The 17,035-nt window shown below is 47.1% G+C and overlaps 1 protein-coding gene across 1 annotated transcript in view; it reads left to right on the top strand.

The window, feature by feature from the left end:
* The window catches only part of PRKCH (protein kinase C eta), a 124,148-nt gene that overhangs the window by 63,303 nt on the left and 43,810 nt on the right, over positions 1–17,035 (top strand). The window contains exon 10 of the mRNA XM_074149992.1: positions 12,758–12,912. Within this exon, the coding sequence (XP_074006093.1) occupies positions 12,758–12,912 (155 nt within the window). The remainder of the gene's footprint in view (positions 1–12,757; positions 12,913–17,035) is intronic.

The raw sequence follows: 17,035 nt of genomic DNA, 5'->3' as shown, positions 1-17,035 counted from the left end.
CTCTTCCCCTGAGTTAATGAGCCTAGGGGTAACTTAAACAGCCTGGGGCAGGTCTGTGCTGCACAGCACGATGTTGTGTAGTGCCAGTAATCTAGCATTAGCTGAGCTGGCACAAGTACCAGAAACAGCAATGCATTACACGAGTTGTGATAGCAGGGTCGAGCTGGAGGCCTGTAACCAGCGGTGTCCCCCAGGGGTCAATGTTTGGTCCAGTCCTGTTCAACATATTCATCGATGACCTGGATGAGGGGACAGAGCATAACCTCAGCAGTTTGCTGATGATACCAAACTGGGAGGGCTGGCTGACACTCCAGAGGGCTGTGCCGCCATCCAGCGTGACCTGGACAGGCTGGAGAGCTGGGCAGAGAAGAACCTAATGAGGTTCAACAAAGGCAAGTGTAGGGTCCTGCACCTGGGGAGGAAGAACCCCAGGCACCAATAGAGGTTAGGGGTGGACCTGCTGGAAAGCACTTCTGAGGAGAAGGATCGGGGAGTCCTGGTTGGATGGTAAACTATCCATGAGCCAGCAATGTGCCCTTGTGGCCAAGAGGGCCAATGGAATCCTGGGCTGCGTAGGGAAGAGTGTGGTCAGTAGGTGGAGGGAGGTCATTCTCCCCCTCTACTCTGCACTGGTGAGGCCACAACCGGAATACTGCGTCCAGTTCTGGGCTCCCCAGTTCAAGAGAGACAGGGAACTACTGGAAAGAGTCCAGTGCAGGGCAACTAAGATGATGGAGGGATTGGAGCATCTCCCTGATGAGGAAAGGCTGAGAGAGCTGGGGCTCTTTAGCCTGGAGAAGAGAAGGCTGAGGGGATGTTTACAAGTACCTAAAGGGTGGGTTGAAGGAGGATGGAGCCGGACTCTTTTCAGTGGTTCCCAGTGACAGGACGAGGGGCAACGAGCACAAGCTGCAACATAGGAAGTTCCATTCAAACATGAGGAAGAACTTCTCTCTGGTGAGGGTGCCAGAGCCCTGGAACAGGCTGCCCAGGGAGGTCGTGGAGTCCCCTTCTCTGGAGATCTTCAAGCCCCACTTGGATGCAGTCCTGAGTGATGTGCTCTGGGCAACCCTGCTTTAGCAGGGGAGTTGGACTAGGTGATCTCTAGAGGTCCCTTCCAACTCTGACAATTCCGTGATTCCGTGAGTTAATCTATATTGCTGCTACTTTTGCTTGCCTCTTTTGGAGCTAGCTGAGGTTTTTCTGTGCTTACACTAGGTGCTGCTGGCTTTCAGAAGGGGTTTCTGTGCTCTTGGGCAGCCTCTCTGTGCTGTGTGGTCCTAACTTAGTCTCAGTTGCAGCGTAAGTGGTACCTGGGAGGAGGATTGCTTGACTTGCCCAGGGTTGGCAGAGGGTGCCTGACCTCCACACAGCCTCCTTGCTCTGGCACAGAGGAATACTGCAGCCACTAGGTGGTAGAAGCTGCAAGGGTTGTCTCTGCCTGGTATGGGTCGCAGTTTTCAGAGCCTAAAGAGGAAATATTAGCTGCACAGCAGGCTGGCAGAAGCTGGACGTGGCCTTGTGCGTGCCCAGCACTGGGCTGGACAGTTTTGGACTTGCACCTCTGGATTCCTTTCCTGTGAAAGGCAAAGAAGGAAACCTGCTGGTCTTTTTCAGGGGAGGCAGTGTAAGTCCTGCTCCAGCTGCATCTGTGTGAAGTCTTCCTTGCTCACCACATCTCTGTTTTTTTAATTATTGTTATTTTTTAAATGAAAGCCTCGCCTTGGGAGCTTTCCACCTCGCCTAAGCCATTTACCTCTGCTTTTTCTAGGGCCTTAGAATCATCCTTTATTGCCAGAGAGGATTACGCTCCCACTGCAGTAATCTGTGAGTTGCTGACAGGCGCTGGGGTTGACCTGCGGATAATCGTGGATCCTGTGTTAGGGATCACAAGCACCAAAAAATGCTTGTTTCCATTTACCTGACACTGGTGTCACCCAACACCTCAACAACAACTGTCCTAGAACGGGTGAAAGAGGCTACATGGATAAGTAGCTAAGACAGTAATTTAATCCTGGGGAATGTGGATCCTGGAATGTTTTAATTAAAATGAGTTTGCAGTAAGTAGGTCCTGTCTTCTTTGGGGTTTAGGAACCATCCTTCCTGCACAGGTGGTTTGCTTTTAAATCCTTTTGTCTCTACTTGTATGCATGAGAATGAAAAGGCCTGGGGGAGATCAGCTTTCCATGCAAATAGTGTCAAATAGCTGCTGGGTTTTATGTTTATTGCCCTTATCCCCTTTCTCATGACCAAAGGGTGCTTCCAAGGGACTGTCCCCAAGGCAATGCTGTTTCCAGCACTGTCCCTACTAGCCTGATCGTTATATGGATTTGCTCTCCGTGTGGCTCTGCTGGCAGTTGCTGAGGCACAGAGCCTGCCCCTGTTGTTCCAAAAATAGTGAGACAGAGAACTTGGCAGAGGGACATGATTTTCTATAACGAGCGTTGCTCTGAGATAATAGCTAGCAGGGGTGCTACTGAGGCTGATAGGGACTGGCCCAGGGACTCCAGAGCGGCTAGTCATTGAACTGGTCCCATTTTACAAGGGCAGCCTGCTGTCCGGCACACAGCTTTCCTCCCCCTTTACAAGCTGTGGGCTGATGTCATGCTCTCGACATGGAAGGGGAAGGTTTCTCCATGTCTCTGCTGGTTCTTGGGGCAGTGGAGCAGTTCTCCCAGGATCAGCATGGGCATCGTGTCTTGTATTTCGCCTCCCAGAAGTGTTAGCGCTAACCTGGAGCCTTTGATGGCGGCATAATTTTCAAGTGAGGGCCCACCAGCCAAAATGGTGGGACTGAGCAATGGCAGCTGGCTGGCTGCTCACCCACTTATTGGTTCCCAGATGCCACAAGAGAGGTCTAGGTGCCCTTGTATGTCCAGGGGAGTCCTTCAGTCATGGTCCCTCCAGGGGATCTCCAGCATCAGCCTGGTTGTCCACCAACCACTCCACTGTCACCAAGTGGGTAGAGCAGAGGGCAGCCCTGGGGCAGAGCTTGGCATGGTGGAGGTCAGGAAGACTGGAAAGGCAGCAGCAGCCTTTTCAGGGCTCTGGTTAGATGAACAAGCATCCTGACGCAGGCCTTGGAGCGTGCGGGTGGGTGGTAAGGAAGTGGTGAGGCCTCTGATGTTCTCTTTGAAAGGCGCTGAGAGGGAGCCCTTTGGGAGCAGAGAGGAGAGCTTTGATCATCTCCCAGGCTCTAAACCCCCAGCCTACCATCTCTGGCATGTTGGGAAGGCACAACTCAATATGTGCATACACCCAACAACCAAGTGCACTTCTTGCTTTTCTGCAAGCATTGGGATTTTTTCGCCCCTGTTGCCCCTTGGGCACCGAGACTGTTGCTAGCCCCGAGCCACTGTGCTGGAGGACCAGCACACGCTTCAGTTATGTTGCTGATAGCCAAGGTCAAGTGAAGATGGTGATGGGGACATCCTGTCCATAGGCCTGGCTTTTTCCAAAAGGCTTGGTACAGCCTCGCATGTCTTGTGGCTGTGAAATACAGGCAAGAGAGGGAGGCACCCCACAGGGGCTTGCTGCAGAGTTCTTCTGAAGTCAGGATTGAAGGAGTTTGAGTTCTGCTTTACCTGGGGCAGCAAGTTAGGTTTTTGGGAGGGCTGTTGGACAGGGTGGTAGGGGGGAATTTCCTCTCTCCACCCTTGCTCTTCAGTGTGGCTTCTGCACGTATGTGTGCCCTCGACGCTGGCTTTGCGACCACAAGAGGGGCAGTCGGTTTCTGCCTTTCTCTGGCTCCTCTCCTGTCTAGCACCAAATAAAGGCAGACTGGTCAAAACTGTCTTTCTATGGTTTTACAGCGTTCACATCCACCAAAACCCTGTGACATCTTTGCTGTCACACTGGCCCAAGTTGCCGGTAAACCAGATGTGTGAGGCCTCCAAAGCCCAGTCTGAAAGGCTCGGCTTTCTCTGACGTGCACAGTAACACTTTGCAGTGGTCTCTTTGTTGCAGGAACATACTGGGTCAGGCTTTGTGGTTGCTCATGGGTTGGTTTTTTTTGTTTGTTTGTTTTTTGTTTTTTGTTTTTTCTTTTTTTTTTTTGGGGGGGTGGTGGCGGTGTTGGTTTTTTTTTTGCAGGCAGACTGGCTTTGCTTGCAGAAGGTGAAACAAGATCAGACTGACATTTCTGATTTTATCTGTGAACTTTGCTGAGTGTCCGTCCACACTTGAGTTGCATGTTGAGGTGATATGAGCTGAAGTGAAAATATGAACCGAAGGGTTAGCTGCCATCATTGGGTTGAAGCCCCTGAGTGTAACTTCCCCCCCCGCCCCGTTGTTGAGGGACTTTGGATACTTGCATTTTTATGAAGCTGAGAAAATGCCTGTCTCCGTCTGCGGTGGCTTATGAGAGAGATTGTAACTATTAGACAAAATTATCAAGCTTAGTGCAAGGGTAGCTGAAGGAGATGTTGTTGCTTATTAGTTTCACAATACGTGAAACTAATATTTTTCTTTGGACTTAAAATCAAGGAAGTGGAACCAAGTCATGAACAGCCTGAGTGAGCAGGTCCCATTATTGAGGAGGAGGGGGAGAAAAAAAAAAAGCTAATCAAAGCTCAGAAAAGAGGTAACTAGCTGAGGTAGGACCCAGCTGTTATTTAGGTTTCAGTCTCTTTGAATCTATATTGCTTTCGAGATTATGTTTAAGGTGAGAGGATGGATCCACAAAGCCCTCATAGCAAGCCATTTCCAAGTGGCCATTGGGTGTTTGGGCACTCTTAATTTTCCTGAAGACCTTTGGCCGAGCTTGTAGAGGTCTCTAGCTTTCCCCGGCACCGTCTGAGGCCAGCAGATATTGCAGAGTTCAGTATTTTTAAAAGCAGGCCAGAGCTGTCTCGAGTTGGTCACTCCAAACTGGAAACAGCAATTCCAGTAGCTTTTTTCTGAATTAGGGCTGTAAAAAAGAGCATGGTCTTTACAGAGCTACTGTCTTCTGAGACACCACGATACCAGAAGCCAGCTGAGGGATGCAGATGTCCTATAAATCTTTTATTAATGGGTGATGTGTATAGCTTGATATATTCTATTTCCTTATTCCTCAATTTATTCCCATCTAAGTTCAGCCAGCCCTTTGTTTTTTGATCTTTCAGGTGGAAAGGAGTGTCTGTAGTTTTCTGTGCCATTTTGAAAGGTTTGGAGGGGAAGATTAAATTTTATTTCTTTTTTCAATTTGTTTTGTGTTTTTCGGATATTTTGTTCTAACGGTGGTCAAGCTGGCTTTTTTTTTTTTTAAATTGGCATTTTCTTCTACATGATTTAATTGGTTGACCTAGTATGTGAGATTGGGTGGTTTTTTTTTCTAGTTGGCATTTTTGTTTTGTTTCTAATGGAACAGATACAAATGAACAAGTGTGATAAAAATCATCATTTTGCGTGTATGTTGAATCAGTTACTTGTCATAAGATGAGCTAATCATGTAACTCTGCTGTGAATCAGACTATCTTGAGGGGATGAGGAGGAAGGATGTACTTGCATGTTCCAAAGGACACATTGTTCCAGAGAAATGATTGAATTTTTGTGTTATGGAAACTCTTCAGCCTGTGAGCTTGAAATTTCAGCCGTGTGGTTAAGAAAACAGGGGCAGGAATTTGGAGAGTGTAGTTAGATTTGTGATTAATTATTATTTTTATTTTTTTATTTTTTTTTCTGGAGCAGGTGGGAACCCACAACTCCCATCAGCTCACCTTGGGTTGTGGGTGCCGTTTTTCAGCTCTCCCGGAATGAGCTCAGCATTAATACCCTGCTGTGCACACGTGTGCGGGAGGCAACTTTTACCCTAAGGGACCCCACAGAGTTTATTTATGCAAATAGCAAGAGCCAGTTTGTTATTCTCCAGGCGGTGTTTATGTGCCTCGCTGCTGCAGCGTAGGAAAGCCCGCGCTGTGCCTACGATCAGCAGCGTCAGATAGCAAAGTGTGGTTGTAAGTGATAGCTGGTAATACCTGCCCCGTTCCCCTAGCTGTGACAATGACGCTAGTGGCTCTTTGTTAAAGGAGCTAAAAAACAAGCCCAGTGTGGGGAAGCGACCTGCGCTTCTCAGAAGGGTACTCCCCGGCTGCCCAGCCTGGAGGAGATGCCACACGCGCCTCACCCCCTTTCTGAGTTGGCTCAATTTTCATTGCATCTTCTTCTGGCTAAAAGCCACCCCAAAACCAGTGAAAGAAAGAAACCTTCCCTTTCTCAGCCTTTTCAGATGTGGCTTGGCGCACAGTTGTCTCCCCCATCCTGGTAGCCCCAGGGCAGTATGTGCCATCTGTGATGCGGTCCCTTGCCGTGAGTCGGTTTCTCCTAGGCAGAGGTGGTTACTGAGGCTGGCATGTACTTCTGCAGTCACTCAAGCAGAGGGGTGAAACGGCTAACAGAGCACCAAAAATCAGCTAGCAGATGGCTGTAAAACCTGCTGCCTTTCTGCTGCCGCCGCCTTGTTCATCTGGGAGTTGTGGGCCTTGGCGATGAGCGGAGGAGTGGCAGGTGCCGTGGCAGTCTTCACTGCGGCCGGGGTTAAGAAGTGTCACTAATGCGTGCGTGTAATTCACAGAATCACAGAATCTTCATGGTTGGAAAGGGCCTCTGACATCACAGAGTCCAACCATACACACACACAAAAGACCCCCACAATCTCGGGCACTAGAGCATGCCCTGAAGTGCTACGTCTACACGTTTCTTAAATACCTCCAGGGATGGGGACTCCACCACCTCCCTGGGCAGGCTGTTCCAGTGCCTGACCACCCTCTCAGTAAAGTAATTCTTCCTAATATCTACTCTAAACCTCCCCTGCCCCGACTTCAGACCATTTCCTCTGGTCCTGTTGTTATTCCCTTGGGAGAAGAGGCCAACACCCACCTCTCTACACCCTCCTTTCAGGTAGTTGTAGAGGGCAATGAGGTCCCCCCTCAGCCTCCTCTTCTCCAAACTAAACATGCCCAGTTCCCTCAGCCTCTCCTCGTATGACTTGTCCTCTAGACCCCTCACCAGCTTGGTGGCTCTCCTCTGGACACGGTCCAGCAGCTCAATGTCCTTCCTGTAGTGAGGGGCCCAGAACTGAACACAGCACTTGAGGTGAGGCCTCACCAGTGCCGAGTACAGAGGCACCATCACTGCCCTACTCCTGCTGGCCACGCTGTTCCTGACACAGGCCGGGATGCCGTTGGCCTTCTTGGCCACCTGGGCACACTGCTGGCTCATGTTAAGCCGGCTGTCCACCAGCACCCCCAGGTCCTTTTCTGCTGGGCAGCTTTCCAGCCACTCTTCCCTAAGCCTGTAGCGTTGCCTGGGGTTGTTGTGACCAAAATGCAGGACCCGGCATTTGGCCTTGTTGAACCTCATCCCGTTGGCCTTGGCCCATTGATCCAACCTGTCCAGATCCCTCTGTAGAGCCTTCCGACCCTCAAGCAGATCAACACTCCCACCTAGCTTGGTGTCATCTGCAAACTTACTGAAGGTGCGCTCAATCCCCTCATCCAGTTCATCGATAAAGATATTAAACAAGACTGGCCCCAAAAGACTGAGCCCTGAGGGACACCACTGTTGACCGGCCGCCAACAAGATTTCACCCCATTAATCACAACTCTCTGGGCACGGCCATCCAGCCAGTTTTTTACCCAGTGAAGAGTACACTTCCAGCTGAGCAAGTGTAGCACAGAGGTGTTTCTTCTCTGCTGGATGTAGTTATTCCGATTTGAAATCAAAGGACCAAATCTGCACCTAGCATAAATCAGTATCTTGCTCCATTGCAGTCAGGTGAGCGTGGCTTTGGCACTATCTGGAAATTCGGGGCTGAGTTCATTAGATCTTCTTCGGCGCTTGTGCACACATGTGGGTGTGCAAAGGTGGTTTTGGCAATTCCCTCTTGGTAAGCCTGTTGTTATGACACCTGCGATCCTCTCTAGTTCTGAAACACTGCCACGTATAACCCCCCCCAGAGCAGCCTGCCCTCCTGTAAGCCTCTCAGCTGGGGCCAGCAGGCAGCTCGTGAGGATGTGGTGGTGCCCTGGTTGAAGGGCTGGGTATGGAGGGAAGGCATCTCGGCACAGAGCAGCAGCGTCTGAGCCTGGTTCATGCTTGTGTTAGAATCATAGAATCATTCAGGTTGGAAAAGACCCTTGGGATCATGGAGTCCAACCATCAACCCCACTCTACAAAGTTCTCCCCTACACCATATCCCCCAACACCACACCTAAACGACTCTTAAACGCATTCAGGGATGGTGACCCAACCACCTCCCTGGGCAGCCTCTTCCAGTGTCTGACCACTCTTTCTGTGGAGACTTGTTTCCTAATGTCCAGTCTAAACCTACCCTGTTGCAGCTTGAAGCCATTCCTTCTTGTTCTATCGCTAATGACCTGTGAGAAGAGACCAGCACCAACCTCTCTACAGTGTCCTTTCAAGTAATTGTAGAGAGTGATGAAGTCTCCTCTCAGCCTCCTTTTCCTCAAACTGAACAGTCCCAGCTCCTTCAATCATTCTTCATAAGATTTACTTATCGTAAGATAAGTGTTACTCCTATGAAGATAAGTGCTGGGAAACAAACCTGTTTATTATTCCTCCTCCGGGTCCTGTGCTTGGCAATGCCTTGACGCAGATATGGATGGCTACCTGCTCAGCTGGGCGAGTTGGACACGTGGCTTTCTGAAGCTCAGGACTGAGATGGCATGGTTTATTTGCATGCTCCCAGCAAGACCTAAGGTAGATTACTTTGTGTGGAGGTTGTGGACTACGAAGGGAGAACAGGAACACTGGGAGCGCTGAGGGAGCCTACCAGCTCTTGTAATTATCTTGGAATAATTTGCTTGCAAGCTTCCTAAGCCCTACTACTCTTTTTGGAAACAGTAAACTTCTGCTGGGAAGCAGTGACAGGGCTGTCTCTGTATTGAAAGCCTGCCTTCTGCTCTGCAAAGCATTAACTGCCAAAACAGTGAAAAATGACTAACTTCCTTGGGGACACCCTTTGGCTTCAGTGAACTCAGATTGAGCCCAAAGGTGATTTTCGAAGGAGTTGTGTGCATGGATTATTTCCAAAAAGATGAAATGTAAACTTAGTGGAATTCCTGATATATATATTATATATATATATAAAAATATATATATTATATATATTAAAAATATATATTTTTTTTCTTTTTTTAGGGGGGTGAGGGGACAATTGGACCATTGCTCTAAATGGCAGTCACCAGTATGTGGATTGTCCCATCCAGTGGCTTTTGCAGTCAGGGACTCTCTTCAAGCCCGAACAGCACCCCACTAAGGCAACAAAGAAATACAGTAGATATATGTAACTGCTGTCAAATAACTGTCCTTAGGACATAGTATGTGCTTTCAGTAGCCTTTGCCCTGTGAGTAGGTGAGCAAATACAGATGGCAAAGTGAAATTTAAACAAGTGAAAAAAAAAAAACCAAACAACTCTCTTGCCCTGAAATTGGCAGGGCTAATCTCTAGATGTAGGCCAGCCTTGAAACGAGCCCACCTGATCCCACAGACTTTATTTTGTTTTACTCCAAGTGTTTCTTTAATTTACAGTAACAATTGCCCTGTGCTTTATTCACCTCAAGCCCGGTCCAGAAATGGTGCAATGTGATTTCCTCACGCGGTGCCGCTGCTGCAAAGGCTCTGGCGTCACTGCTTCCTGTTGACTCAAATGCTCTTTTCTTACTTTTGCCGACGTCAAACAGAGATAGCAGATCAGGGAAGGCTTCTGAGCAATGCAAAATAGAAAAATAGAAGTGTGAGGATTTTTGGCATTAAGCCCCTGTGAAAAATAACACTCCAGCTTTCAGCTCCTCCCAGTTCCCGCTGGTAGAGCCTAAGAAAGGAGGCACATAACTCTGTCACCTCAAATTTGCAAGTATCTGAACTATCTGCTTTTTTTAGATTTCCTGGCCACTATTTAAGCGATTTATTTACTCTTACTCTGCCTGCTGCAAATTGCATTTCTTTTTTTTGTTTCGTTTGTTTTTTGAATTTTGTTTATTTTATTTCTCAGTGATTCCTGGGAGAGTAGTTGATCTTTGCAATTTGGCAAGCTGATGGCCTTGCTTAAGAGTAAAAATGGAAGACCCTGCTTGGCTCTTAGATTCTGGTCCCCAAAGGGTGGTCATTAGTGCTGATTTTTCTAATACTGTTGCCAGGTATGTAGCAGGCCAATGCACAAATGCTGTATTATAAACAGGTTGCAATACTGATCCTGCTCTTTTCTTCAGCAACCTCAAGGGATTTCTAAGTGTTAGAGAACGGGACAGTTAGCTGGACCTCTTTTAAAAAAAAAAATAAAATAAAAGTAAGTAGTCCGAAGCTTTGTTAGGCCTAAATGGGAGAGGTTCTGTAATGAAATAATCCATATTTATGCTTGACCTGTGAAATGGGCCCATGGGTGGAGGTGAGGCGTTAGCTGTTAAACTTCTGAGCACCATGTAACAGAGGCAATGGTACTTGCTCAGGTTTGCAGTTAGTCTGAAGCAAGAGCTGTTTGTAACCAAAAGATGCTAATTTCATGTCAGCAGTGATGTGGTATTTAAAACTGGCTGTTTCTGTGCTCACTGGAACATTTGAGAAAGAATTAGCAGTACCTTCCTTTAAGCATCATAGTACAGATAAGTACATCCGTATGGGCCATGGAGTTTCGCCAGTGCTGGAGAAGCAGGATGTGTATGTTTTACAATAGGAAGAGTTAAATTTGTTCCCCTGAAGCTCACCTTTAAGAATAGAAATAAGAGTAGAAAATATATGCATGTTCGCTTAACTGTATGCGTGTTTATACAAGCACATTTATTATTTACGTAAATACGCACACACTCATCCCTTGTCAGGTTCCTGGTAAACTGTTACTTCCTCTTGTAGATCAGGCAAGAAGGATTTCTTTTTTAAGTATGGGCTTGAAGAGATGCCTGGACAAGCTGGGCTAGATAAGCATATGGCATGTGGAGAGATCAGTGAGGAAAGAGATGGGAAGGGCTAATAAGGAGATGTAGAAGCTGGCCCCACTGGCAAGGCAGAGGCGGCATCTGTGCGGCGGCTGGAGGAAGTGTTGCCATGTTGTGTGTAGCAGACACAGCATAGCCAGTTTAACCAACTGTAGTGAAGATGTGGCATTAGAGACCTGATGCGGGCTGAAGAGCCAAGGTTTACGGTGGGTTTGCATGGTTGGTGGCTGCTCTGGCTTAGGCTGCTGCCATAGACGAGCCAGCTGGAGTGCCTTTCAGCGGCCCTATAATAAAGGCAGAGAGAAACAATGAAGTATTGTTGTTTATATATACATTTATGTTATCTAGAGGTAGCACTTAACACAGCCTTGGCGCTATTACATGCAGTAGTATTGTGAGACTGCTGGGAACACATATACCTTGGCTTCTGGAAGGAGCCCAGAAGGAGCTGTTGAGCAGAGCCCAGGATGGTGACGAGAAACAAGCTGTCCTCATCTGTCACAAGCCATTTGCTATCCTGCTCGTGTCCAGAGAGGAATTAAAGGATTCCTGGTTGCTTTTCTTCTGCTCTGTGCATCTTACGATGTTAATATCAGTAGTCATTTCAAGCTGGCTGGCTGGCTGCCAGAAAGTGGAGCATAACAATGCTTATCCTCTTAAATTTGGAGAGGGTTTAAAACTAGCTTGTAGGTGATTAACATCAGACCTGGGAAGGGGCATGTGGGGAAAGAAGGGCAAATAGTACCATTAAAAGACTGACTGATCCCAGTTGAATTGTGTGCCTCTTTTTTTTTTCTAGTCTGATATTCAGAGTAAAACTGAAACAATCGGTACTGAATGTCCTGAAAAAGATATTAGGGGAAATTTTTGAATCAAACTGCCACAATTCAAGGGTTTAGTTTTGTGACAAATCACTGAGTCCTTCCTCTCACAATTAAGTGAGCACTTCTTTTGCATGCATTAATCCCATGCTCCCAGACTGTTGAGGATGCAGCTTAAGCAAGTGCCTCCCTACCTGTAAACTTTTACAAAAAACAGACCAAAGCCAAAAAAGAAACCTCAGAGACCAGCAGCTATGGTTAATGAGCTGAACTTTATCGGGCAGGTTGCTTTTCTGCCCAGCAGAAACTTTGGTTTATACTTTTTCCTTATCAGTTCCTTCTTCACCCAAAGGTCTCCACAGGTTACTCAGAGGAAACCTGAAATCTGAGGGCCCAAAAGGTAGTTGCCATGCAAGTGTAAGGCAGGAAACCCCATTCTGGAAGACAACACACATTCCCCAGAAATAGCACTGGGATACCCTCAAAACAACGTTGTCATTGCACTTCCTGAGCCCTTGTGCTGTCGTGGTGAAGCTGCAGTCTGTGAGCAGTCTGGTGATGCACATGATATTATGAAGCATCTTTCCCCAGAGGGCTGCTGTGTTTAGTATGGAGCAACTGACTTCTGACAGATTTCTCTCGTGCTTACTCAGGCTTATCATCCTCTGCTGATTCAGGCTAAGGACAGTTTGGGGAACCCTCCAGGAGACAGTTAGTGATGAGCACACACCTACTGATATGCATAATACATATCTGAACAGGAGTTAATTTCATTACTGGGGGCAAAATTTGCAGGGGGGGAGTGCACAGCAAGGATCTAGCAGATCTTCCTGGTATTGACTTAATCCTTCCTGAAAAAGTCAGGATTTTTTTTTTTTTCCACCCCAACCTCTTGTGCTTAATCTATTTTTGTTTTGGAGATAATAGTTTTACTTAGAATTTTCTAAGCCTGCCAGAGGATATGATTAATGCTCTTCATATCTGTTGTGTTTGCGTGTGTGAAGGATCGCCTGTTCTTTGTGATGGAGTTCGTAAATGGCGGGGACTTGATGTTCCACATTCAGAAGTCACGTCGCTTCGATGAAGATCGGGCCCGGTTCTATGCTGCAGAAATCATTTCAGCCCTTATGTTTCTCCATGAAAGAGGCATCATTTATCGGTGAGCTCTGCATTCATTCATTCATTCATTCACTCTCTTTCAACCCCACGGCTGACATGATAGTTTGAGTTCTCTACTTCCATAAATAACTGTCACTTGCTGCCCACCAGGAACAAGTTGTCAGCTGGGATAATGGTACCTCCACTTTCCCCCTGCATATTATCCAAGGTGCACCAGTTTCCAGGAAGGAGTGAGATTTCTGGCTGCAGTATGGACTATAGGGAGGGTCTTCCTATGACGTGTGGGCAAGCACGTAGAAAAACAGGTTTTCCTTCCGAGGCACAGGGGCTAGATTTTGTGTTGGTGCCAATTCGTGTTTCTCTGCAGACTTAGCTGGTTTATATCAGCCCCAGAACTGCCCCTTGTCTGCCCCTCGGGTGCCTGCCTGGCTGCTGGGCATTAGCTGCTGACCAACAGAAGCTTCTGCTGTCCTGCTCTGGAGCCAACCTGCTGCTGGAGAGGACATGTCAAATGGATGACAAAGGGAGAGGCATTAAGCAAAACCTTCCTAGGTTTTCTGGGAGGTAAATGCAAGGAGCTGTTGCTTTTGCCACTGTGTGCCTTGTTATTTGAAGGCTAATGTGTGCTGGTTACACCCACGCCTCTTTGTTTCCCTCTATTAGCTATGGGCCTGTGTTTAAAACCTGTCTATTTGACATACCTATCCAGTGCCACTCAGCTCAGCCACTAAAAGTCTTTTCATTCCTGCCATGATCCTACAGCAGGAATTTTTCCTTCCTGTCCATGTCTGGCGTCTTTTTGTTTGCAACAGGATCGGAGCATCATTGATTCTCTGCATCGGCCTCCGCTCCCAGGTCTCAAGGCTGTTCTCAGGAAGCCATTTCCCATATGCAGTGCTCTTTTTTGGGGGGCTCATTCCTCTGTACTTAGGGGGGCAGTTTGGTTATATTTGTTCCCTTCTGTACTGCCAAAGTGCTCCACTTACTCCACTTATTGACTGGACTTTTGTGTGCAGTTTTGGGCCCCTCACCACAAAAAAGACATTGAGGGGCTGGAGTGGGTCCAGAGAAGGGCAACGGAGCTGGTGACGAGCTCTTATGACGAGCAGCTGAGGGAGCTGGGGGTGTTCAGCCTGGAGAAAAGGAGGTTGAGGGGAGACCTTCTCGCTCTCTACAACTCCCTGAAAGGAGGGTGTAGCCAGGGGGGGTCGGTCTCTTCTCCCAAGTCACAGGCAATAGGACAAGAGGAAATGGCCTCAAGTTGCGCTAGGGGAGGCTCAGATTGGATATCAGGGAAAATTTCTTCACTGAAACAGTTATCAAGTATTGGAATGGGCTGCCCGGGGAAGTGGTTGAGGCACCATCCCTGGAGGTTTTCAAAAGACAGGTTGACATAGTGCTTAGTGACATGGTTTAGTGATGGGGGAGGAGGTTGTATGGTTTTCTTTTTTTTTTTTTTATCAGAGTTAGGTTGATGGTTGGACTAGATGATCTTAAAGGTCCCTTCCAACCTAGATGATTCTATGATTCTGGAACATCAAGGCATGGACCAGCCAGCATGTATCAGAAAGCCAGTCTGCTGTGCGGGGTCCTCCCTAACCACGACGGCAATTTGAGCAGCATCCTCCCGTGTAAACCAGGGGCAGAGTGTTCTGGGTGGAACAGAACATGCAGAGCAGGGAGATGTCAGCACTGAGACGGTCTGGTTACACAGAAAGGTTTCTTTCTGACATGCTTTGCAGTACGCCCCTGGCATCCTTTTGCCCAGAGTAATGGAAAAGAGGTATAGTCAGTTGTTTTCTTTGGAATACTGTCACCTGAATTCCAGCAGCAAAGCGTGTGTATTTGGGTATGGTCTGCTGTCGCCCTAGCTCAGTCCTACTTGTCATTTGCCAGTACTGCAAAGAATAACTTCAGCTCTCTCTCTTTGCTGCTTGGTTACAGTTGTACAGCTGGGACCCACAACTGGGTCCAGGATGGGACCTGGTCCAGTCCCAGTCAGCCACTGTTTAGTACCATTTCAGACTGTGGGTTGGACAAAATGCTGTTTGGTTTGGGGCTTTGCATAGTTTAACCCAGTTAAACAGTCCTGATGCAGTCCTGTCTTTAGCAGTGCTTCCTCTCTTACCAGATAAACCCTGGTTTGAACACCCTAAAACCAGAATAGCTGAGCGCTAAAGTGGCCAAAGGGCCAGGGGCTGTGGGGAGGACACTTTCCCATCTGATGGTGAGGTGATAGGATAGATCAAGCAAAAGCAACTTCTCTTTCTCTTCCTAGCTTGAGCTCCAGTAAGAAACCAGATGATCAGGTGAGGATAGAGAATATTAAATTATTTTTAAGTATGAAATCATATGATATATGTGGCACAGTGAAATAGAGGAGGCGTGTAATTTTAATATTCTCCGGGTCCTGACAGTATGAAAATTACTAGTGATATATACCATATGTATTGAGCTTCTAAAGCACTGTGATTGTCTTCATAGAATAGCAAATCTACTTACTCTGCAGCTGGATTTCAGTCTAATTCTTCCCTTGTGAATAATGTCAGCTGCTGAAGAGAGACCCTGCCAGATAATTACACAAATGACATTATCCTTAAAATAGTGACATCCAGTAGTTATTGTCAATCATTCAGCAGCAAAACTGTGTCTGTGCATAATGTAATGCCACTGTGCTTACAGCTTGTCCTGTCCCCTCCCAGCCTGCTGCCTGTCACAGGGCAGGAGTAATCGAACCCGCTGGGTTTTGGCACTCTTCAAGTGCTGCTGTAATTCATGATAGAAACTGGAGGAGTAATTGAAAAGCTTCTTGAACAACTGCATGGGCTTTGATCTTGTTGGAAAACTGGTTGAACCGTGGAGTCAGGTAGCTTCAGCTGCACGGGGCAGATATGCTGGAGGATGACTTGTTTTTTTTAAAATTAGTTGGGGTGACTGTTCTGGAAGATGTAAGGGGGGAACTCTGTGGCTGTACTGAGCTGAAGTTGCTTCAGTCGGGTCGTGAACACTGAGCTCCAGGAGTGAGTTTACAGAATGGAAGGAGATACTCGGAAGGAAATCACTGCACTCGTGTAAGAGAGTTTGGAGATTTTATGATCAGAATGCGAGGGCTTGCTTCGGAAGCTGGGAGCAGGGGGGAGAGACACCAGGGAAAGCCTGACCAGAAAGTGTTTTGCCACAAGTTGCTCAATGAGCCTCTTCTTTCTGTATTCCCAGAGTCAATGGAGTAAGAGAGTTGCTGGCCTAGAATACCCTGGCTCATTTGTTTTTCTTCTGGGCTAACATTAAACATAACAATACTGTATTTTTCCTTGCCCTCTTCAAGATTAAGCAGTTCAGCAGAGAGTCTGCATTTACCAACACAATGATAGTTCTCTGGGTAAGTCAAATTGCTTTTGCAACAAGTGCTGTGAAAAGCTGCGTCTTCTCTCCTTTGAAATGCCAGAGAGGCTTGAAAGCTAACGCTGAAAGTTCATTGAGAAGTAGCTGAAATGTGTCACTTTGGCACGGGGTGACAGTACTGGTAACAGCTAAAATCAGGCATTTGTTGATTCCTTTTCCAGCCACACATATGCAATTTGAAGTAGCTATAGTGCAATATTTCTGCAATTTGCTGCCGTGAGTCCGTGAGAATGGGGTTCCTGAGGCAGATGGTGTATTTTGGTTATATGTGACTTTTTAACATTAAAAGCAGGCTTGCTGCTGGATTGGTGCTCTCATAGGATGGTTTTTGTGATGCAACTGAAAGTGCATGTTCAATGAGTTGGCTTCTCGCTTCAAGGAAACTGTTTTTTTTTACTAAGCCCTGGCCAGAATAGAAGTCCCATAAACGTATGTGTGTGGTTATTTGGCATTTTTTTTTGAGAGAGAGCTTTCAGTTTCACAGTTTTCTGTTGGGGTTTTGTGTTTGGTTTGGTGGTTGGTTTTTTTTCATTTGCATCACTGCAAAGGAGAGATGTCTTTCTGCCTTTATCAAGGAAACATCTCTGGCTTGCCCTAAGCTGAGGTGTAGTTATTAACTCAGCAGTGCCTATTTATAGTTGCTTCCTGAAAAAAATGTCAACAAGTACAGTGTGGTTCCTTATCCCATCACACAGGGGGTAGGACTAGAATGCATCCAGCCATGAGAGCAAACATTTCAGCGTGTCAATTCATAGTATATT

This window comes from Numenius arquata, chromosome 6, assembly GCF_964106895.1.
Source record: "Numenius arquata chromosome 6, bNumArq3.hap1.1, whole genome shotgun sequence".
Classification (NCBI taxonomy): Eukaryota; Metazoa; Chordata; class Aves; order Charadriiformes; family Scolopacidae; genus Numenius; species Numenius arquata.
The sequence above is the reverse complement of the archived record's forward strand: the minus strand, read 5'-3'. Positions and strand labels throughout refer to the sequence as shown.